The sequence below is a fragment of the Macaca nemestrina genome, chromosome 18, assembly GCF_043159975.1.
Source record: "Macaca nemestrina isolate mMacNem1 chromosome 18, mMacNem.hap1, whole genome shotgun sequence".
Taxonomy (NCBI): Eukaryota; Metazoa; Chordata; class Mammalia; order Primates; family Cercopithecidae; genus Macaca; species Macaca nemestrina.
This window is the reverse complement of record NC_092142.1, coordinates 88791815-88815026: the sequence shown is the minus strand read 5'-3', so window position 1 is coordinate 88815026 and position 23212 is coordinate 88791815. Positions and strand designations below refer to the sequence as shown.

The 23212-nt window shown below is 56.9% G+C and overlaps 1 protein-coding gene across 4 annotated transcripts in view; it reads right to left on the bottom strand.

The window, feature by feature from the left end:
* Positions 1-23212, bottom strand: part of LOC105488873 (spire type actin nucleation factor 2) — a 54057-nt gene that overhangs the window by 7593 nt on the left and 23252 nt on the right. For all 4 annotated transcript variants that reach the window (XM_071085136.1, XM_011753377.3, XM_071085137.1 and 1 more), the window contains exons 2-10: positions 18104-18147; positions 13238-13594; positions 9920-10000; positions 9636-9800; positions 8288-8374; positions 7861-7984; positions 5356-5525; positions 4497-4686; positions 2910-3022 (exon numbers count right to left, since the gene is read on the bottom strand). In XM_071085136.1, the coding sequence (XP_070941237.1) occupies positions 2910-3022; positions 4497-4686; positions 5356-5525; positions 7861-7984; positions 8288-8374; positions 9636-9800; positions 9920-10000; positions 13238-13594; positions 18104-18136 (1320 nt within the window). In that variant the 5' untranslated portion in view covers positions 18137-18147. The remainder of the gene's footprint in view (positions 1-2909; positions 3023-4496; positions 4687-5355; positions 5526-7860; positions 7985-8287; positions 8375-9635; positions 9801-9919; positions 10001-13237; positions 13595-18103; positions 18148-23212) is intronic.

The following is a 23212-nucleotide window of genomic DNA, read 5'->3' as shown; positions in this document are numbered from 1 at the left end:
CCTAAACAACTCCGCGACCTTCTAAAACACTTGTCCATCAGCCATCCATCCCCGTGTCTTTGATGAGGCGCTACTGCTGCAGGCTAGGCCTCCCATGACCAGCGGCCCCTGCCAGCCAACCCAGCCTTCACTGGCCACGCTCCACACACACTCCCCTCAGCCCATGTTTGTTCAAGGTGTCCCTCCCTGCAAACACACTATGGGCGGATCCACACCAGCCAGAGTCCATCTCAAATCCTCCCTCCCTGAGCAGCTGATGTCCTCTCATCCGGGAGGTCCAGGAGCCTCCAACAGACCACCTCACTCCTGGGGCCCAGCTTGCATCTGCCCATCTGCACTCAGCACACCTCCTGTGTCCTGACCACCAATTCCTGGGGCCACATTATGATGAGTGTGTCCTGTTTTTGCCTCCCTGTGCTTGGCATAGAACTTGACACCTGATCTCTCTAAGCCTCAGTTTTCTCTTCTGTAAAACGGGGCTGGATTTCAGCTCCATCGAGATGACTCATGCCGGCATCGCGTGTGCAGTGTCAGTCATTACTCTGCCGAGGCAGGTGGGCACCGTCTATGAAGGTGCCACACGGATGGAGTTGGACCATGTGCTCTGCTTTGGATTTGCAGTGGGTTATCCTGTCTAGAGCTGGGAACACATCCTCCTGTCTGGCACTGGGAGGAGCTGCGGCCCTTGCATTTGTTCCTCACTATGACCTGAGGCACCCAGAGCTTTGGGCTTCTGTTGCCAATTGCCTGATGGTGCTGTTTCCAGCTGAACAGGTCACCTGAGATGTCACAGATGTTACGCCAACAACGTCCGTGGCCAGGAGACCTCACGTCGGGTGCAGAGAACAGCTGCCTGCCCCCCAGGTGAGGCTGTGAGCCCAGGGCAGATGGAAGGCCAGGTTCGGTGATGCTCAGTAGCCCCCCTTCAGAAAGCACTTCTGAGACTTCAGAGCTAAAGAACCACTCATGTGACCTGTGGTCATCTTAAATGCGTTCTCTAATTCCTTAAGAAGTGTTGGCCGGGCGTGGTGGCTCAAGCCTGTAATCCCAGCACTTTGGGAGGCCGAGACGGGTGGATCACGAGGTCAGGAGATCGAGACCATCCTGGTGAACATGATGAAACCCCGTCTCTACTAAAAAATATAAAAAACTAGCCGGGCGAGGTGGCGGCGCCTGTAGTCCCAGCTACTCGGGAGGCTGAGGCAGGAGAATGGCGTGAACCCGGGAGGCGGAGCTTGCAGTGAACTGAGGTCCGGCCACTGCAACTCCAGCCCGGGAGACAGAGCGAGACTCCGTCTCAAAAAAAAAAAAAAAAAGAAGTGGGCCTTAATTCCCTCCCTCCCCTTGAGAATAGGCTGGACTTCCGGACTCGCTGCTAATGAGTTGGGACAACGTGGCACTTCTGGACTTGGCCACAAATACTCAGTGGATTTCACGGCGGTCACTCTTGAGCCACATGCTCTGGGGGATGCCAGCCGCCACCCTGTGGAGATCGCCAAGCAGCCCCAAGAGAGGCCTGTATACACAGCAGGGCACTCGCGTCTCCTGCTCACAGCTGGCTGAGGACGCCACTTCATGTGGTTCCTCCAGCTCCCATTTGAGCCTTCAGTCGAGACTGCAGGCCCCACTGCCATCCTAACTGCAGCCTCACGAAAGACCCTGGGCCGCAGCTACACGGCGAAGACACTTCCGGAGCCCCAACCCTCAGAAACTGTGTGAGATAATACATGTTTGTTATTTTACGATGCTATATTGTGAGGTAACTTTTGATGCAGTGATATATAGCTAATCTTAGACTAACGAGGCAAGCCCTGCATTTTGGCGGGGCCTGCGACCTAAACTAACGGGGCAAGCCCTGCGTTTCGGTGGGGGATACGAACAGTGCCTTGCGTTTATATAAGGCTCATAGTTCTCAAAGCATTTTAACATCTGTTCTCATCTGAGCCTCTTGATAAAACCTCAAATAGCGGCAGCAACCACACCGTTCACATCCCTCCAACACCTGCATGCTGCCAGCATGGCCCACGGGCCGCACACTCGCCTTACCTCAGTTGATTAAATGATACACTAGAACTCACGTCCACGTGGCCTCAAGATGTCAGCAAAAGTGAGCTCCTCACAATTACAGGTCAGATATGAAACCGAGGGGAGAGGGGCTGAGCAGTACCCTGGCGGCGTCACGGCCAGAGTCAAGGTCGCGACCCAGTGAAGCCCCGTCACACGGACCTCCAGGCACACAGGGCGCGCAGCTTCGCCGCCTGCCCTAACCCCACACTGAACCCTTCAATTCGGGACGTCCCTTGCAAGGTGGCTCCAGGATCCGGGGTCGCAGTGCGGTTCGGCCCCAGCAGGCGGCAGCAGAGACCACTGCCGCAGGCCAGCAGCGCCACCACTGGCGCCCCGAAGACGTTCAGACCACGCCCCCCAGACCGGCGCTCAGACCACAGTCCCCAGACTGGCGCTCGGACCACGCCCCCCAGACGCGCTCAGACCCGCCCTCCCAGACAGGCGCTCAGACCACGCCTCCCAGACGTGCTCAGACCACGCCCCCCAGACACGCGCTCAGACCACGCCTCCCAGACTGGCGCTCAGACCACAGTCCCCAGGCAGGCGCTCAGACCACGCCCTCTGAGACAGGCGCTCGGACCACACCCCCCAGACAGGCGCTCGGACCACGCCCTCTGAGACAGGCGCTCGGACCACACCCCCCAGACAGGCGCTCAGACCTGCCCTCCCAGACAGGCGCTCAGACCACGCCCCCCAGACAGGCGCTCAGACCACGCACCCCAGACACTGCTCAGACTATGCCTCAGGCAGGGCCTCAGTACTGAACACCTGGCTGGCAGAGGGAAGGTGGGCGCAAAGACGCCTCCTGGGTCGCCCTGGATGACAACTGCACCCTCACTCACCAGCCACAGGTGTTTGGCATCGGGGGTCATGGAGGCCTCGGGTCTGTCCACCGAGGAGCCCCGGTTGCTGAGTAGGGGGTGGCTGGAGTCAGAGACGCTCGCAGGACAGGTACCTAGGGGAGAGCAGAGGCTCCGTCAGGACTGCCTGACAGGAGCTGTGGAAAGGAGGACTGTGCAGAGGGGATGACAGAGATTGTGGAGGGCTCCAGGGGAACCAAGCAAAAGGTCAAGTGGAGAAGCAGCCACGCAGTAGCTACACAGGTAATTCTAGCACTTAGGAGGCTGAGGCGGGTGGAACCTTGAGCCCAGTAGCTTGAGACCACCCTGGGCAACGTAGCAAGACCCTCATCTCTAGAGAAAAATATAAGTTAGCCAGGCGTTGTGGAGCATGTTGGTAGTCCTAGCTACTCAGGAGGCTGAGGCGGGCGGATTGCTTGAGCCCAGGAGGTCAAGGCTGCAGTGAGCTATAATGGTGCCTCTGCACTCCAGCCTGGGCACCAGAGCAAGACCTTGTCTCAAAAAGAAGAAAAGAGTGAAGAGTGAAAAGTGTGGCTTCCACATTGGGACTTTCGTTGGGGCCCATGTGGTATAGAGGGTCCACAGGACCCCCGAAGGGTCCCTGTGTCTGAGCCCCAGAACGAGCTGGCGTGGGCAGTCCCACAGCACCAGTGGCCTGTGTCTGAGCCCCAGAACAAGCTGGCGTGGGCAGTCCCACAGCACCAGTGGCCTGTGTCTGAGTCCCAGAACAAGCTAGCGTGGGCAGTTCTACAGCACCAGTGAGGCAGACTACAGATGCGTGGGGCGGGACCCTCCTCCCACAGTCCACACCTCACACTGGAGCTGGAGGTCGACCTCCCTCCCTCCACCAGCTCCAAGAGGCTGAGGCACAGCTCCAGGTGGGGGAGACCTAGGTTAAGCGAGAGGTTTGGAAGTGGCCTGGCCTGGACCTCCTAACACTGGGAAGGGAGCCATAACCACCAAACGTGATTGTCCCAAGACTCTGGCCTCGCAGGCAGACAAGGAGGCCTGGCCGTGCCTGGTGGGATGTGGTGGGTGGGGTGACAAGAACCCTGAGTTGCGAGGGCTCTCGGTAAAGTTCAGCTCTCAAGATGGTAGGAGCAGCCCTGTACAGCCAGCAAGAATCGTTCTGTGCTCAGCAGCGCGAAAAGCAGTTGAAGGAACCATGGCGCAGGTTCCAGAGCCATGTGCTGTGAGCCCAGCTGGTTCACTAAGGACACACTGCTCCCTTCTCAGAGAACTAGAAGGTCTATCACTCATCAACGCATCTAGTTAGCTATCTTTCTATATCCCAATGTTAATAATAATTATGTCTAGGTAATAGAATCATGAGAATTATTTTTAAATATTAAAAAATATTTTTACAATAAATATGCATTACTTAATAAGAAGTTTTCAAGTTAAAGGGAGATGCCTGCCTGAGGTAGTGCCCTCTTGCAGGCATGAGCTCCCTTGGTCCCTGGGAGCTGCCTGCTCAGGAAGACGTGGGCTGAGGTGGAGGGATGGGTGCCCACAGGATGGGTCAGGGCGGGGGCGAAGGGGGGTACGGGGGTGAGAAGCAGCACTTGCCCTGGTCTCGGGAGCCGGGCCTCCACACACGCGCGCTGCCAGCTCGGGGCCGTGGTGGCTCCGTCCCTCCTGGGGGCTGGGTGGCAGACTGCAGGCCAGAGGCCACCTCACTTCGGAGCTGGGCCAGGTCATGCTCTGAGAAGGAGCGGTCCCGTTTCAGCATCACCTCTCCACAGGGAGACTCTTCTTCCTGTGGACACACCAGACGCAGCCCTGCCCTAACAATGCCCACCAGTGCCTCCTGCCCATGCCTGGACCGAAGCAAAGGACCCAGGGGTGCCGCTGGGTCTGCTGCGATGTGGGGCAGCCTGCACCCACTTCCCAGCCTGCCTGCCTCTGGGCAGTTCATGGCAAGCACCCTAATAACCAAGCCCTTCCCCAAGGCCTTCTGGAAAGTCCTGGAAATTGACAGGTCTAGTGTCAGATGGAGGCGGAGCCCTCTGGGATGGCCCCCAACAACGCCATCACCAGCCCTTCTGTGAAGAGAGAAGCATTCCATTCACAGGGCAGCCAGGATGGGCAGGGAGCCTCGCTGGGACCACCTTTTCACATCAACTAGTGGGGGGCTCAGTTTCCTGGGCCTGAGACAGCGAGGCACTTCCGCCGTCAGCCTTCCATCGTCTGTGGGAGGAGGCAGCCCAGGCCCTCTCCCAGAGTCACCCTTCTGAGCGGCCAAGATGGCAGGGTCCCCAAGCCCCACAGGCCTCCTCCTAGGGCAGGACGTCAGTTTCAAGGGAGGGCCCCTGGACAGGGGACACCACACTCGCTGCTGCCCCCAGCTTAGCTTAGCCCTTCTCACTTCCTTGGCCCCCACCCTCCCATTCCTGGTCTCTTTCCAGGAATACCCACGGGCTCTGACCTCAGATGTGTTCATTTCCTCCATCTCCGCCAAGGTGGGCGCCTTGAGCAGCACACGGGGCCGCGGGCGCTGGGCACTGCCCCCAGCATCTGTGACCGACAGGTTGATGCAGGAGGTGGACTTGGCATCTCCAGAGCAGGCGTTGAGGATGCAGGGCAGAGACCCAAACCCTGGGGAGACGGGAGCCAAGCAGGACAGGCCAGTGAACGGGGAGACAGCAGGCAGGAGCTGACAGCTCTGTTTGCACCAGCTGGCTAAATTCCCTGACTTTGCAGAAGGGAAAACTGAGGGCTAGCCAGCCATTTAAAAAAATGAGGAACTAGGCCGGGCGCCGGCGGGATTGTGCCACTGCACTCCAGCCTGGGGGACAGAGCAAGACTCCATCTTAAAAAAAAAAAAGGAAAATGAACTCCAGCCTAGAGATCTGCCTAGTGTCTCAGAGGCAGAGCAGATGCAGGATTGGAGTTTGCCATCTCATGTAAGGAATGGTGCAGCACTGAAGGCTCTCAGTGACCTTTCACAAGGAGAATTAGGTCTCAGACATTTGAACAAATGCCTGTCTTGGGGCCGGGCGTGGTGGCTCATGCCTGTCATCCCAGCACTTTGGGAGGCCTCGGCGGGCGGATCACCTGAGGTTGAGAGTTTGAGACCAGCCTGGCCAACATGGTGAAACCCCGTCTCTACTAAAAATACAAAATTAGCCGGGCGTGGTGGCAGGTGCCTATAACCCCAGCTACTCAGGAGGCGGAGGCAGGAGAATCACTTGAACCCGGGAGGCAGAGGTTGTGGTGAGCTGAGATCGCGTCACTGCACTCCAGCCTGGGCAACAAGAGCGAAACTCCGTCTCAAAAAAAAAAAAAAGAAAAAGAAAAACATTTGCCGGGTGCAGTGGCTCAAGCCTGTAATCCCAGCACTTTGGGAGGCCGAGATGGGCAGATCACGAGGTCAGGAGATCGAGACCATCCTGGCTAACACGGTGAAACCCCGTCTCTACTGAAAAAAATACAAAAAACTAGCCAGGCGTGGTGGCGGGCGCCTGTAGTCCCAGCTACTCGGGAGGCTGAGGCAGGAGAATGGCCAGAACCCGGGAGGCGGAGCTTGCAGTGAGCTGAGATCGCGCCACTGCACTCCAGCCTGGGCGACAGAGCGAGACTCCGTCTCAGAAAAAAAAAAAAAAAAAAGAAAAGAAAAACATTTTAAAAGTTTGCTTTTATTCTATTTTTCTTCTAAATGCTGAAATGTGTCATACTATTGTAAACAATGTAGACTGGCAAATACACGTCAAGTCCAGGATAACAGGGTATAAGATCACGTTAGGCGTGGTGGCTCACACCCATAATCCCAGCACTTTGGGAAGCTGAGGCAGAAGGATCACTTGAGCCCACAAGTTCAACACCAGCCTGGGCAACAGAGCAAGACCGTGTCTCTACAAGAACACAAAAATTAGCCAGGCGTGGTGGTGCATGGCATGCCTGTCGTCCCAGCTACTCGAGAGGCTGAGGTGGGAGGATCGCTTGAGCCTGAGAGGTTGAGGCTGCGTGACCTATAACGGTGCCACTGCACTCCAGCCGGGGTGACAGGGTAAGACCCTGTCTCAAAAAAAAAAAAGACATAGGAAATTCCAATGGCCTTGTAAAGTTTTTAATGAAATGCATAAAAAGTGATTTTTTTTTTTTTTTTTTGAAACTAGGTCTCACTCTGTCACCCAGTCTAGAGGGCAGTGGTACGATCATGGCTCACTGCAGCATCAAGCTCTCAGGCTCAAGCAATCCTCCCACCTCAGCCCCTGGAGTACCTGGGATTACAGCCATGTGCCACCACACCTGGCTAATTTTTCTTTGAAATTTTTGGCAAAGATGAGGTCTCACTATATTGCCCAGGCTGGTCTCGAACTCCTGGGCTCAAGTGATCCTCCTGCCTCAGCCTCCCAAAGCGCTGGGATTACAAGGTGTGAGCTACTGAGCCCAGCCTCAAAATTTCTTATTTTTGGCCAGGTGCAGTCGTTCACACCTGTAATGCCAGCATTTTGGGAGGCCAGGGCGGGCAGTTCACTTGAGCCCAGGAGTTTGTGTCCAGCCTGGCCAATATGGTGAAACCCTGTCTCTACTAAAACTACAAAAAAACTCAAAAAATTAGCCAGGCGTGGTGGCGCGTGCCTCTAATCCCAGGTACCCAGAAGGCTGAGGCATGAGAATCGTTTGAACCTGGGAGGCGGAGGGTGCAGTGAGCCGAGGTCGTGCCACTGCACTCCAGCCTGGGCAACAGAGTGAGACTTCATCTCAAACAAATATATACATATTATTTTAATTTAGTTTAATTTTTTTATCCCCAAGTAATCTGAGTTTCAAAAGCCTGTGTGCCTCAAAAATTAAGATGCTCTGTGTCTTCCATGGGTTCAGGCGCCCTCAGGGAAATGCCACCTTCCAATGTGCAACCTGACCAGGGGAATGGGGGGCCCCACCAGGGGCACAGGGGTCTCTCTTCTCCCACCATCCCTTCGCTCACCGCGGGCAGCCCAGCCCTCGCCCCGCACTGGGCGCAACCTCCGCTCCTGCTTGATCTCCTCCAGGATCTTCTCATGCAGGGACCTCTGCTTTGGTGGCAACGGGCGCAGCCGCCTCTCAGAGACCTGCAGTGGGGAAGCAGGCCATGACACGGGCCCACTCTGGAGTCGGAAGAGCCGGCCAGGCCCACCCGGAGGGAGTGCTGCTCCCGGGGGCTCTGCATGCACCTGGGGTGGGGTGGGCATGGCTCACATGGCCCCTTCCCAGAAAGAGGGCCCAGGGCCACACAGCCCCAGGCTGGCCCACAGGCAAGAGGAAGCCAGCCCGCCTCACCCATGACACAGACGCGCTGGGACACCTCCCAGGCTGGCCACAGGACAGCACCAGGCCCCGGGCGGCCCCTGAGGAGGAGGAGGCTGGGGCGGCACCTGCTTCAGTGGAGGCCGTGAGCGGATGAAGTCCAGGATGAGCTCGTGAGCGTCCTTCTTCACCCGGGGCGGGATGTCCCCATCCACCTGCGGGGAGGATGGCTGATCTGAGGCCCTGCAGGGACCATCCGCTAGAGCAGGGGGACTGGGAGAGGCTCGCTCAGCCCAAGGACAGCCTGGTCTTCACACCTACCCATCCTCCCACTCTCAGCTCGTGGGGACCCAGCTGCTTCCCTAGGAAGCACACGGCAGACCCACAGGCCATGCTCTGGGCGGCCACAGCATCCACGGTCTGATGTGTCCCCTCCCGGCTGCCCCAGTCTCCAGCACCTGGGACTCATCTGGAGGTGGGGTGGGGTGGCACACACCTCACAGGGGCATCGTAAGAGCCATGCTGCAGGGCGTGGTGGCTCAAGCCTGTAATCCCAGCACTTTGGGAGGCCGAGACGGGCGGATCACGAGGTCAGGAGATCGAGACCATCCTGGCTAACACGGTGAAACCCCGTCTCTACTAAAAATACAAAAAATTAGCCGGGCGAGGTGGCGGGCGCCTGTAGTCCCAGCTACTTGGAGGCTGAGGCAGGAGAATGGCGTGAACCCGGGAGGCGGAGTTTGCAGTGAGCTGAGATGGTGCCACTGCACTCCAGCCTGGGCGACAGAGCGAGACTCCGTCTCAAAAAAAAAAAAAACCCCCCAAAAAAAAAACCAAAAAAAAAGGAGCCATGCCAGCGCATCCTAAGGGCTCCATGAGTTTTGTTAAAGCAAAAATATCCTATAGCCAGGCCAGGCAGGTGGCTCACGCCTATAATCCCAGCACTCTGGGAGGCCGAGGCGGGCGGATCACAAGGTCAGGAGATCGAGACCATCTTGGCTAACACGGTGAAACCCCGTCTCTACTAAAAACACAAAAAATTAGCTGGGCGTGGTGGCGGGTGCCTGTAGTCCCAGTTACTTGGTAGGTTGAGGCAGGAGAATCGCTTGAACCCAGGAGGCGGAGCTTGCAGTGAGCCGAGATCGCGCCATTGCGCTCCAGCCTGGGCGACAGAGTGACTCCGTCTCAAAAAGGAAAAAAAAAAAAATCCTACAGCCTTGGCTCTTGTGGCCTCCAGGGGCCATCCCTGGTCCTCCAGAACCTTCCGCACGTCCCTTCCCTGCCTGGTCACTGTCCCCGAAGTGATACCGAGCTGTGGGAATTGGGGCCACATCTCCCTAATCCATGTTCTACCGCCCAGTACCCAGCACAGAGAGCAGGGACCCTGGGCCCCTCTTCCAGGTGGGCCGCCCAACGGCCGGGCTGCCCCTCGGCGGCCGTCCCACTCGCCACGACTTCCACGGCCGCCCCGCTCACCATGACCTTGCGGAGCTTGTAGTTCCGGGCCCGGATGTCCTGCATTAGCATCTCGAAGGGCGTGAGCTGGAACTCGGTGGGGAGGGGGTTGAACTCCTGCTCCTGCACCTTCTTCAGCTTCACTCCGTGGCGGAGCTCCCGCATGAGCTGAACCCACAGCCGGGCCTGGGCCCCGGGGAAAGAGACCGGCTCTCAGCCCCAGGTAAGGCTCCACGGCCCTCCAGGCAGAGACCCCCGGCAGGCTGGGCGGCGTAGTGGCCCGGTCAGGCAGGAGCGGGTCTTACCCAGTCTGTGTGACCCAGGCTGTTCAGCTCTGCCTGTGGCGTCTCCACCTGCGGCTCATCCTCTCGAAGCTTCTGCAGCATCTGTGACCACACACGCTCGTTAGTCCAGGGGAGGGACGAGAATGGTGGACACAGGACAGGCCCCGTCCATCAGGGACACGGCCACGTGACGGGGGCTCCACTCAACCAGCCAGAAAAGAGATGAGTGGGCATTTTGGCCCAGGCTTCAGGACTCGAAAAGATATCTGGGGAAACCGAGTCATCGCCACAGGTGGCGGACACAGGTGTGGAGGCTCCACTCTCCCCGTTTCGTTCAACTCTCAGTTCACATGGCGCTTCCTCAGGTGGGCCACGCACCCCGCCGCCCCCCTGGGCCCCTGCAGCTGCTCTAGGTCCCAGCCTGGCCTTTATGCTGAGCTGCTTCTCTGAGCAGCGTCTGGGGCTCGGTGCAGTGTGGCACAGGCCAGTTTTTGTGCGTGGCTTGAGTGAATGGACACATGGTGGAAGGTAGATGGGAGGGTGGATGAGTTGCTGCCCAGTAAGTCCAGGGAAACAGACATGGGTATGTGCTTTGTGAACTGGGGAAGGTGCCAACCCTGTGGTGAGGGCCTGTTTGGGAAGTGCTCTGTGCTGAGAACGTGGGAAGAAGGTGCGGCACCTGCTGCATGGGTCACACACGATCTCGGTGGCACAGAGCATCTGCTCTCACCAAGTCCCAACCCTAGAGAAGCACCTGCCCTTTGGCACAGCCCCCACAACCAAGACAGAACCGGTCACCCTGGCTTCTGCCCCAGGGCCTGCCACGCTGCTTTGGGACACTCCCTGGGCAGCACAAGGTGTGAGTCTGCCCACAGGCCTCATGTATGCCAGCCCAGGGCAAAGGGCACACAGGGTGGCACTCCTGTCCTTCCCGGAACACCTGTACCTATTCCTAAGCAGGCCGCTCCTGGCCAAAATGCCAGCAGACACAGCTACACCCCATGGAGTAACCCTTCTCTCGCTTCGTCCCACCACGAACTCCCCAAACTTCGCCTCGGTCAACTGCCTGCATGCAGAGCCGTTTCCTCCTAAAGAAAGAGCTTCCTGGCCAGGCACAGTGGCTCACGGCTGTAACCCCAGCACTCTGGGAGGCCAAAGCAGGATCACTTGAGCCCAAGAGTTTGAGACCAGCCTTGAGTAATACAGTAAGACCCTGTCTCTAAGAATAAAAGAGCTTTCATTGTCTGAGTAAGAAACTGATCTGAGCAGCAGAAAACAGCCTGATCAGAGACAGAGACAACAGCATGAGGACCATCTGCTAATTGTGGGGAACGTTAGAAGCATGTCCCAGGAGGCCAAGGGGGAGCTGAGAGGGAGGGCGGAAGATGGGCCATGGGATCTATGGGGTGAGAGAGGGACAGAAGATGGAGCATGGGATCTGGGGGATGAGAAGGAAGGCGGAAGATGGGCCATCGGATCCAGGGGATGAGAGGATGGAAGATGGACCATGGGATCCGGGGGGTGAGAAAGAGGGCAGAAGATGGGCCATGGGGCCTGGGGGGTTAGGGGAGAGCGAAGATGAACCATGGGATCCAGGAGCTGAGGGGGAGGACGGAAGATGGACCATGGGATCTGGGGGTGGGAAGAGAGCCATCCAACCGTGGTGCCCACTTGGGCTGCAGATGAGGCCAAGCAGCTCAGGCTGCCGCCCGGTGTCAAAACCACCTGCTATGGCTCAGAGGGCCAGGAACCTTTCTTGGTTAGAGGACAAGAGAGACAGGGTCAGGGAGGAATGAAGGACCAGCATCAGTTAACTTTGAAAACATCTTCTGCCACCGAGGCAAGAGGGGATCCCCTGCCTCTCCAAGGCCTGGCTTTCTCCTCTGTGAGATGCTGATGGGAGAAAAAGCAGAGTCCACATGTGCAGAGACCCCAAGATACAGAAACACATCAGCTCCCTTGGGGCAGCAGCCGTGCCCAGGGAGAGGCTGGGAGAGTCAGAGAGGGATGGTTGAGTCCACGGAGAGAGGTAGGAGGCCCAGGGGAGAACTCTGGCTTGGGAGCCATGTCAGAGCCAGCACTGCCCGACTCTTGCTTTGTGGCTTTGGGCAACGGTCCCAGCCTCCGAGCCTGCACCTGCTCAGCTGTCAAACGGCCCCTCCAGCTGTAAGGGGCAGGGGAGTGAGGCTGGGTTGTCACAGGACCAGCAGGTGGGTTTTCCCACCCAAAGCTCCAAGCAAGTGGCTGAGCCTTTCTGTGGTTCCTGAGTATAGAGGGGGCCACCTTTGGCATCATATTTCAGAAGGAACCAGGGCCTGGAGAGGCTGGTGGGGAGGCAGGACAAAGGGTGCCCTCTTGCAGATGTAAAAGAGAGCACAATGGGTGCCAGGACAGGATAACAACTTAGAGGCAACAGGAGAGAGCAGTTGGGGAAGGGGCTGAGCCCATCGCTTAACTTCTCTGGTAAGAAGCAAGTGTGAGGCCGAGCGCGGTGGCTCACGCCTGTAATCCCAGCACTTTGGGAGGCCAAGGCAGACAGATCACCTGAGGTCAGGAATTCAAGACTAGCTTGGCCAACATGGTGAACTCCTGTCTCTACTACCAGGTGTGGTGGTGGTGCCTGTAATCCCAGCTACTTGGGAGGCTGCAGCAGGAAAACTGCTTGAACCTGGGAGGTGGAGGTTGCAGTGAGCCGAGATCCAGCCATTGCCCCTCCAGCCTGGGTGACAGAGTGAGACCCTGTCTCAAAACAAAACAAAAAAACAAAAAACAAAAAACAAAACAAAAAAACAAGGAAGTGTGAGGGTTAAGTGGGAATACATAATGCCAACAGCAGTCCCACCAAGAACCTGACTTTCTGTCCACCAAGAGCCCGGCCTTGCCAGTCTCCTCCCACACGCAGGCACCTCCTTGGCCCCCGGCACCCTCCACGGTCGCCCCCACGCACCGCTCGCCTCCTTGGCCCCCCGGACCCCCCACGGTCGCCCCCAGGCACCGCTGGCCTCCTTGGCCCCCCGGACCCCCCACGGTCGCCCCCACGCACCGCTCGCCTCCTTGGCCCCCCGGACGCCCCACGGTCGCCCCCACGCACCGCTCTCCTCCTTGGACCCCCGGACCCCCCCACGGTCGCCCCCACGCACCGCTGGCCTCCTTGGCCCCCCGGACGCCCCACGGTCGCCCCCACGCACCGCTCGCCTCCTTGGCCCCCCGGACGCCCCACGGTCGCCCCCACGCACCGCTCGCCTCCTTGGCCCCCCGGACCCCCCACGGTCGCCCCCACGCACCGCTCGCCTCCTTGGCCTCCCGGACCCCCCACGGTCGCCCCCACGCACCGCTCACCTCCTTGGCCTCCCGGACCCTGGCCAGGAAGGCCCGCAGCTCCAGCGTCTCCACGAAGAGCGCGCGGCACACGGCCTGGTAATGCGCCTGGGCGCCCCGGGGGTCGGTCAGCCGCGCCGCGCACAGCCGCATGGCCTGGGCAAAGGTGCGCACACTGCGGGGGACGCCCTCGGCCTCCTCCTCCTCCTCGGGACCCCCGTAGCCCTCATCGGCGGCACCGCAGCCGCTGTCCTCGCTGTCGTTGTTGGCCATGAGGTCGATGAGCCGCTCCAGCTGCGGGCTGAGTTCGCGCTCCTCGCTCTCGTCCAGCCCCCAGTCCAGCGCGCGGTAGATGGCGAAGCCCAGGGACTGCACGGTCTGCGGGACAGGGGCGCGGTCACCGGGCGGTACTGCAGGGGGGTGGGGCGGGGAGGCGGGGAGGGGAGAAGGCGGCTGGCGGTGTAGAGGGCCCAGCACCCGGCCAGGGAGACAGCAGCTGTCGGTCCGGAGACCAAGGCACAAGCAAGATATGGACCGGACAAAAAGGATGTGCCCGGCCGGGCGCGGTGGCTCACGCCTGTAATCCCAGCACTTTGGGAGGCCGAGGCGGGCGGATCACGAGGTCAGGAGATCAAGACCAGCCTGACCAACATGATGAAACCCCGTCTCTACTAAAAATACAAAAATTAGCCGGGCGTGGTGGTGCGTGCCTGTAGTCCCAGCTACTTGGGAGATTGAGACAGGAGAATCGCTTGAACCCGGGAGACGGAGGTTGCAGGGAGCCGAGATCAGGCCTCTGCACTCCAGCCTGGGCGACAGAACAAGACCCTGTCTCAAAAAAAAAAAAAAAAAAAAAATCGAAGTTTTTTTTTTTTTTTTTTTTTTTTTTTGAGACGGAGTCTCGCTCTGTCGCCCAGGCTGGAGTGCAGTGGCGCGATCTCGGCTCCCTGCAAGCTCCGCCTCCCGGGTTCACGCCATTCTCCTGCCTCAGCCTCCCGAGTAGCTGGGACTACAGGCGCCCACAACCGCGCCCGGCTAATTTTTTGTATTTTTAGTAGAGACGGGGTTTCACCGTGGTCTCGATCTCCTGACCTTGTGATCCGCCCGCCTCGGCCTCCCAAAGTGCTGGGATTACAGGCGTGAGCCACCGCGCCTGGCCAAAAATCGAAGTTTTTAAAAAAGCACATTAAAAATCAGTGAAGCTTCACAGTAGAGACCTGATTTCCATCATCTACCACAAAGGGCACCGGTGCGTCTGTGGCGTGACCTGGCGGCGGGCCGACATGCGCCGACTTGGAGACCCACAGGCCCAGGTGGCCCCCAGGTGGTCAGGTCTGCTAGGACAGGGAGGCAGAGGCAGCACAGCTGGACACGGGAGGTCGATGACAACTACAAGGACACTCTAAGTTGCACCGCGCTGTGTTCCATGTCTTAAAGGGTTCTCATAGTTTCCCTTTACAAGTTAAGAAAGATCCACACACAAACACAACTACAGCACTCCTTATGTCAGATGCTGTACCTGGCCCGGCACAGCACGTACCAACCTCACCTCCAGCGACACTGACGTAGGGACGGGGACGGAGGCGTGGAGAGGTCGGTCCCCTTGACCACAGTCTCGACTGGCCAAGCTGGATCAGGACAGGGGTGCTGCTCATGGCCCCTGTCTCAGCTCTGTGCCACGCCTCCAGGGTGGGGGGCCATGGTGTGGCAGATCGAACCACACCTCCCCCAGGCACTGTCCACTTCCTGGGGCCACTTTGCCTCAGCGGCCCTGCAGGGGGGCCTTTGGTCTCTCATTTAGTGTGCACTCCCCTCCCACCCACTGCTGGGAGCCCAGGAAACCTGAGCCTGAGCCTGAGCCTGCAGCAAAAAAGTCACAGAAGGCTCTGGAACCTGCCTCGTCTGTCCTGCAGAAACACCACAGAAGGCTCTAGAACCTGCCTCGTCTGTCCTGTAGAAACACCACAGAAGGCTCTAGAACCTGCCTCGTCTGTCCTGCAGAAACACTGCAAAAGGTCCTAGAACCTGTCTAGTCTGTCCTGTAGAAACACCACAGAAGGCCCTGGAACCTGCAGGGGCACTGGCGGGAAGCGTGAGTGTCTGTGGGAGTGGAGCCCCAGCCCACCCTGGGAGCTCACTGTTGTCTCATCTCCACTGTAGATGGACAAGACTCATCCTAGAATCAAGGTCAGAGGGCACGGCAGCAGCCAAGGCCTAACCAGTGACAGCAGGGCCCTGGCCAGGGCTCGGGGGGTCCCCTGGGGCAAGGGATCTCCAGAGAGGAATCTTAGGGCCCCTCCTGGGCACAGTGACAAACAGAGGGCGGGGTGTGGGGAAGCCAACTGGCAACAGCCTCTGTTAACACAAATTCCCAGCAGTTCTTTTCTGGGCCCCAGAGGGAAGGGCAAGGAAGGACAGCGTGGCAGGAAGTGCATTTCCCACCCGCTCTGGGTGGGGCTGGCCTCAGCTCCTGCTGTCCCTGGTCATGTGGCTCCGATTCTGCCTCGTGGCGCAGGACAGACAGAGGAAGGAAGCAGCAGAGCCCCCGACGCCACCCTGTGCAGAGCGGCACCCAGCCCCTCTGGGCCACTCCCTGCTTTTCCTGACCACATCGGGGGAAGGGTTAACTGCAGAGCGGCACCCAGCCCCTCTGGGCCACTCCCTGCTTTTCCTGACCACATTGGCAAAAGGCTTAACTCCAACCCGAGCCTCTTATCTGAAGGCTGCGTCCATAAAAGCTCTTCTGTGCCCAGGTCACTGGAAACTTTCTCTGAAAAGCAAAAAGCTTGCTTTCCCGTAAGGAAAATTCTGGGCGGGCAGCCAGTCTCAGGGCCTTTCACCTCCACTCGCCCACAGCAGGTGCAGGCCTGGGGCAGCCGGTGGGCAGTACTGCCAGCCTGGGACGCCTGCCCAGTAACTGAGGGGCTGTGCAGTCATTTCATGGAATCCAGGAGCGAGACGTTAAGGAGCTCCTCTGCCCTCTTCCTGGGGACAGGGCGATCAGGTTCATGTGTGCGCCTCTGAGACAGACAGTCTAGGCTGCATCTCCGCCTACCAAGCTCTCTCATACCAAACGTTTAAGAGGTGCCACGGCAGACCCCCTTTGGAACGTCTTCCAGGCGGTAGGCAGCAGCTGCACCTCTGTTTGGAGACTCAGGACAGCAGGGCCAGCCCTGCCTCCCAGCCCTGGAGTCCTGGACTTCGGAAAGGTAAACTGTCCCGCGTATTATGCAACAGTGAGACAAATGACGAACAACCAGACACAGCCACCCAGACGGGCCCCCACTCACGTCCCAGGAAACTGCGTGTAGCACAACGCCATCTCCACAGAGCTGCCAAGCAACCCTGAACGGGATGCTGTCTAAACATCAGCGCCCCGAGCTTCTCCACGGTGGAAGGCGTCTTATCACTGAATTGTCAAGCATTGCAGGTGGTGACATAGACTTTGGTTTTATTATTATTTTTAAATGATCAACAGCAGAACATATAGTCTCTTCTGGTCTGTGTCACACCCACGCTGGGTATACTACTGTGTTTAATAATATATAAATAGGTCTTGCAATAAACCTGTTTTCTTTTTTTTTTTTTAAACAATTAATCTCACTTGGGTATGAAAAACTGTTTTAAAAAAGAAGATACTTGGAAGGCTGAGGCAGAAGAATCGCTTGAACCTGGGAGGCGGAGGTTGCAGTGAGCCAAGATCGCACCACTGGACTCCTCCCTGGGCAACAAGAGTATAGGTCTTAAAAAAACAAAAGGCCGGGCGTGGTGGCTCAAGCCTGTAATCCCAGCACTTTGAGAGGCCAAGCTGGGCGAATCATGAGGTCAGGAGTTTGAGACCATCCTGGCCAACGTGGTGAAACCCCATTTCTACTAAAAATACAAAAATTAGCCGGGCATGGTGATGGGTGCCTGTAGTCCCAGCTACTTGGGAAGCTGAGGCAGGAGAATTGCTTGAACCTGGGAGGCGGAGGTTGCAGCGAGCTGAGATGGCGCCACCGCACTCCAGCCTGGTGACGGAGAGAGACTCTGTCTCAAAAAAAAAAAAAAAAAAAACCCACAAAAATTAGCCGGGCATGGTGATGGGCGCCTGTAATCCCGGCTACTTGGGAGGCTGAGGCAGGAGAATTGCTTGAACCTGGGAGGCAGAGGTAGTAGTGAGCCGAGATCGCGCCACAGCACTCCAGCCTGGGTGACAGAGGGAGACTCTGTTTCCAGAAAAAAAGAAGAGGCCAGGCACAGTGGCTCATGCCTATAATCCCAGCACTTTGGAAGGCCAAGGTGGGAGGATGGCTTGAGCTCAGGAGTTTGAGACCAGTCTGGGCAACACAGTGAGACTTCAGCTCATTAAAAAATAAAATAAAATGAACAAAAGCAAAAAAACAAACAAAACCAAAAAGGCAGTAGAAAGATAAAACATGAAGGTGCAGATGTGACTTCAGGGCAGGTGAGTGGGAGAGGAAGGCACTGCCGTGCTGAGGTCTGAGTTTGGTCGGGTGGGGTTTCTGGGCACTGTCATCAGGCTGATTTTTTCCTGTTTGCACCTGAGGTCCTCACCCTGACTCTGGCTCTGTGTCTGGGAGGCCGGCCCTGTAGACATCACCTGGGGTCCTCATCTGTCCAGCTATGGAAAGAGGCAATACCACTGCCTCTTCTCCCGGCCAGAAGCACCCACGGGGGCCCTCCCCACCCTGGTGGTCTCCTCCCCGTCTGCTTTCTGTGAGCAGAGTTTCATCGAGTCCCTGCAATTAAGCCTGTTGGGTATTTTATCTGTACCCTGCCTCGCTGAAACAACTGTATAACTACGTACGCTTTATAATTTACATTTTAAGAAGCAGGTATGTTTTAATACACATCAAGTAATATTTGGAATTTTTAAAAAAGTACCTGGGCTTCCGAGCTTGCTAGTGGCACCACCATGGTTGCGGGTTCTGTAAGAGAAGTGGGAGTTAAGGTATTTGTCAGCATCTCCAGGACCCCGATAAACATAGCTGTCCACCCACCTCCCCTCAGGAACACACGCCACATCCCCAGTCTCCGCCGGAAAACCAGAAAGCTCACAGCAGGCCCAGCCACTCAGTCATCTGGACACGTACCTATGAGGCCCAGCTCGAGCTGGCTCTAAGCAGGACACCCAGGTACAGGGGCCAGGAGAGCAAGGCAGCCCCTGCCCACAGAAGGAGGATTGTCAGCTGGCGGACAGACCCCCAGTGCCCCACGCAGCAGCCCCGCTCCATGGTGACCACTCAGAGGGGAGTCAGGGCTAGAGAGAAGCCAATGGGTCCCAGTCTGTCCCGGGCAAAGCAGGAGGCTGCCCCTAGGGAAACTTGGCTGCGAGCAAGAGTGGAGGAGGAGGAGACCAGATGTGGTGGCTCACACCTATAATCCCAGCACTTTGAGAGGCTGAAGTGGGAGAATCGCTGGCAGCCAGGAGTTCAAAACCAGCCTGGACAACACAGTAAGACCCTGTGGCTACAAAACATTTTAAAATTACTTTGGGAAGGCCGGGCACAGTGGCTCACTCCTGTAATCCCAGCACTTTGGGAGGCCGAGGTGACTCACGCCTTGTAATCCCAGCACTTTGGGAGGCCAAGGTGGGCGGATCATGAGGTCCCGAGATTGAGACCAGCCTGGCCAACATGGCGAAACCCCGTCTCTACTAAAAATATAAAAATTAGCTGGGCACGGTGGCGGGTGCCTGTAATCGCAGCTGCTTGGGAGGCTGAGGCAGGAGAATCGCTTGAACCTGGGAGGCGGAGGTTGCAGTGAGCCGAGATCGTGCCATTGTACTCCAGCCTGGTGACAGAGCGAGACTCCGTCTCAAAAAAAAAAAAAAAAAAGGCCGGGCGCGGTGGCTCAAGCCTGTAATCCCAGCACTTTGGGAGGCCGAGACGGGCGGATCACGAGGTCAGGAGATCGAGACCATCCTGGCTAACATGGTGAAACCCCGTCTCTACTAAAAATACAAAAAACTAGCCGGGCGAGGTGGCGGGCGCCTGTAGTCCCAGCTACTCCGGAGGCTGAGGCAGGAGAATGGCGTGAACCCGGGAGGCGGAGCTTGCAGTGAGCTGAGACCCGGCCACTGCACTCCAGCCTGGGCGACAGAGCGAGACTCCGTCTCAAAAAAAAAAAAAAAAAAAAAAAAAAAAAAGACGGCAGCAAGGCAGCAGCTGCATCCACTGGAGCGTCTTCAGGACAGATCCCGTGGTCTGAAAGGAGACACACCAGCTGCCTGGACGGAGGTTGTGCACCCCCGAAATCGCAGGACAGATCCCGTGGTCTGAAAGGAGACACACCACCTGCCTGGACGGAGGTTGTGCACCCCCGAAATCGCAGCAGTCAGACGAGAAACCCCGGCTCAGAGGGAGTGACTTTGCAGAGCGGGTGAGTCAGCATCTGACCGAGACCCTGATTTGGGGATTTCTTAGAGAACCAAGTCCGAGTGGAAACACAGGAAATGCAGGTGGAGGCCGGAATCTCACGTATTTTGTTTATTGAACTTGGCCCTGAGGGAGGCCGGGGAACGAACCTGCCTTTTGCAGGTGCCTACTTACAACTCCCATTTCACAGATGAGGAAACAGAGGTCCGGAGGATGAGTCTGTTTGCTCCAAGGTATCAAGGCTGATGAGTGCCAGGAGTGGGGCCAGGCTGTGGGACCCCAGGGTCTGTGCTCCCCAACCCTCCTCCCCCGGGGTTCCCAAGACACTGTGCTGGGTGAAATTTGAAAAAAAATCCACCCACTTCTGCAGCTTTCCTTGAACTGGGCATGCGGGTGGAACTGTGCTAGAACAAGAGCTCCAGCTGCCTGAAATTCTTTCTGGAATGAGGTAAGATATGTATGTGTATGTATATATAAGCCATGGAATTGTCTGCTCAGTGGACCTGCTACCTCTGCAAATATTTTCAAAATGCCACCAAGAACCAGGAAGATTGCCAAAGATACAGGGAGTCTGATCCATTGAAATGATGGAAAGCAATCCGCCCCCAGCATCAGTGGAGTTAATAAAACAGCGAGCAGCCCACAGTGGGGGGTAGGTCCCCAGGGCCTGGGCAGTCCTGGCCCCAAGCTGGGCTTTCAGCAAGTTTGCAGCTGTGATTGGGCCGAGGCAATGGGAAGGTGGAAGACACTGGACCCAAACAAAGGTGCTCCCTGGAAGAGACCAGGGCCCTGGGCTACTCGTGCAGGGAAGGGCTGACTGGTGGCCAGCTGGCCCTTCAGTGCCCTTCACAGACTAAGCCCATGTCAGGCGAGGTCCTCAGTGCATGGGGAGCTTCTGGTTGGAATAATTCAATGTTTGAGCCCCTGGTTCAAATACTCCATATGTTAATAAAAAGAGTTGTACCAAAATTAAATGTTCATGACTGGGCATGGTGGCTCACGCCTGTAATCCCAGCCACTCGGGAGGCTGAGACAGGAGAATTAATGAACCCAGGAGGTGGAGGCTGTAGTGAGCAGAGATGGTGCCACTGCACTCCAGTCTGGGTGACAGAGTGAGACTCCATCGCAAAAAAAAAAAAAAAAAAAAAAAAAAAAAAAAAAAATATATGTTCATGAATCTAATTGTATTTAAGCTGCAAAGACTTGGGGTGTCTCTGGTTCTGAGATGAGAGATTATCAGGGGGAGACTTGGGGGCTGACAGAGGCCTTGCAGTCAGAGCCCTAGCCTAGGACTTTGCTCAGATGTTATAAAACTAGGTGTTAAAAAATTATTTACCAGCCGGGCGCGGTGGCTCACGCCTGTAATCCCAGCACTTTGGGAGGCCGAGGCGGGTGGATCACAAGGTCAGGAGATCCAGACCACAGTGAAACCCCGTCTCTACTAAAAATACAAAAAATTAGCCGGGCGCGGTGGCGGGCGCCTGTAGTCCCAGCTACTCAGGAGGCTGAGGCAGGAGAATGGCGGGAACCCGGGAGGCGGAGCTTGCAGTGAGCTGAGATCACGCCACTGCACTCCAGCCTGGGAGACACAGCGAGACTCCGTCTCAAAAAAAAAAAAAAAAAAAAAAAAAAAAAAAATTATTTACCATGGGGCGCGGTGGCTCACACCTGTCATCCCAGCACTTTGGGAAGTCCAGGCAGGTGGATCACCTGAGGTCAGGAGTTGGAGACCAGCCTGACCAACATGGAGAAACTCCGTCTCTACTAAAAATACAAAATTAGCCAGGTGTAGTGGCACATGCCTGTAGTCCCAGCTACTTGGGAGGCTGAGGCAGGAGAACTGCTTGATCCCGAGAGGCGGAGGTTGCAGTGAGCCGAGATCATGCCATTGCACTCTAACCTGGGTAACAAGAGCAAAACTCAGTCTCAAAAAAAAAAAAAAAAAAAATTTATTTACTGTGGCCTCAATCTGCACAGCCATCCTACAAGGGTTGGTGCCATGATTCTGTTACAGATGAGGAAACCAAGGCTCAGGCAGGTTGAGAAACTTACCCAAGACCACACCCCTAATAAATGGGGCAGCTGGGCCACGAAGCACGGCCACACCACAGCAAGCAACACAGTCGAACACTCAGATGTAAGTGCACATAGAGCTACCACAACCACGTCACCAATGTGGCCACAACCACGTAGCCAATGTGGCCACATAGGATTATACAAACCATCTTTTGCTTATTTAAAAAATTATCTCCAGAGGCGAGCAGACGGAGGCAGTGAGGACTCCCGAGTTCTCATTGAGTCTGTTAGTGCCACGCTGAGGTGGGAGCCAGAACCAGGACACCTGGTTTCCATCCACCTCTAGGAGCTGAGAGCCTATTTCTTTCTCCCTGCAGGGAAGCACAGCCTCAGTGAGAGAAGAAAAGCCACTTGCGTTTCTTTTTCCTTTTTTTTTTGAGACGGAGTCTCGCTCTGTTGCCCAGGCTGGAGTGCAGTGGCGTGATCTCGGCTCACTGCAAGCTCCGCCTCCCGGGTTCATGCCATTCTCCTGCCTCAGCCTCCTGAGTAACTGGGACCACAGGTGCCGCCCCCACGCCTGGCTAATTTTTTTTTGTATTTTTAGTAGAGATGGGGTTTCACTATGTTAGCCAGGATGGTCTCGATCTCCTGACCTCGTGATCCACCCATCTCGGCCTCCCAAAGGGCCAGGATTACAGGCTTGAGCCACCGCGCCCGGCCTTCCTTTTTTTTTTTTTTTTTTTTTTTTGGAAACAAGGTGTTGCTCTGTCACCCAGGCTGGAGTGCAGTGGCATAATCATGGCTCATTGCAGCCTTGATTTCCTGGGCTCAAGCGATCCTCCCACCTCAGCCTCCCAAAGTGCTGGGATTACAGGTGTGAGCTACTGCACCTTACTCAGGTTTCTTTTGTATAAAATAACAAATGAGTAGAACAAAGATGCTAGGGAGTCTGAAACAACCTGTGTGTGCTTGTGAAAGAAGACAGGTTTCATTCGGAAGGGAGATGTCTATGGGACATTTGCTGCCTGGAGATGCCCCAGCAGCTTCGAGAGGAAGGTCCTCCCACACTGCGGGCAGGTGGGTAGTGGACAGAGGTTACCGGGCAGCCTCAGCCTCCATCTGCCTGGGGGCACCAGCCCAGCCCGGCAAGGAGCTTGGTGGGAATGAGGCACAGAGGAGGAGGTCGGATCCTCACCAACCTGTGGCTACTGGCGCTGGCTGTCTTGCCCCTGTGACCTCACTTCCTCACCTGCAGGACAGAGGCAACTCCTACTCAATCTCACGCATGACGTTACCTCGAATAACAAGTCAGGTGGCAGACACAACACACAACACAGGCACGATCCTCAGTGACGAGCAGTGAGGCCACCGGGGCCCCTGGCTCGGCCCAAGGGTGACCTGCCCTTGACTCTCTTAGGCTTGGAGTCGGGACAGGATGGCTCTGGGGGAGCCCATGCTCTCGGCATGGGAAGGGGTACAACTCCCCTTTTCACCCCACCCCCAGAGGAAGACCTCACACATCTTGAGGCGGCCACAGCATTTGGTTCCACCGGGCCCACCCCTACGCATGGCCCCCAGGGGGTTCAAATGCTGACAGTGA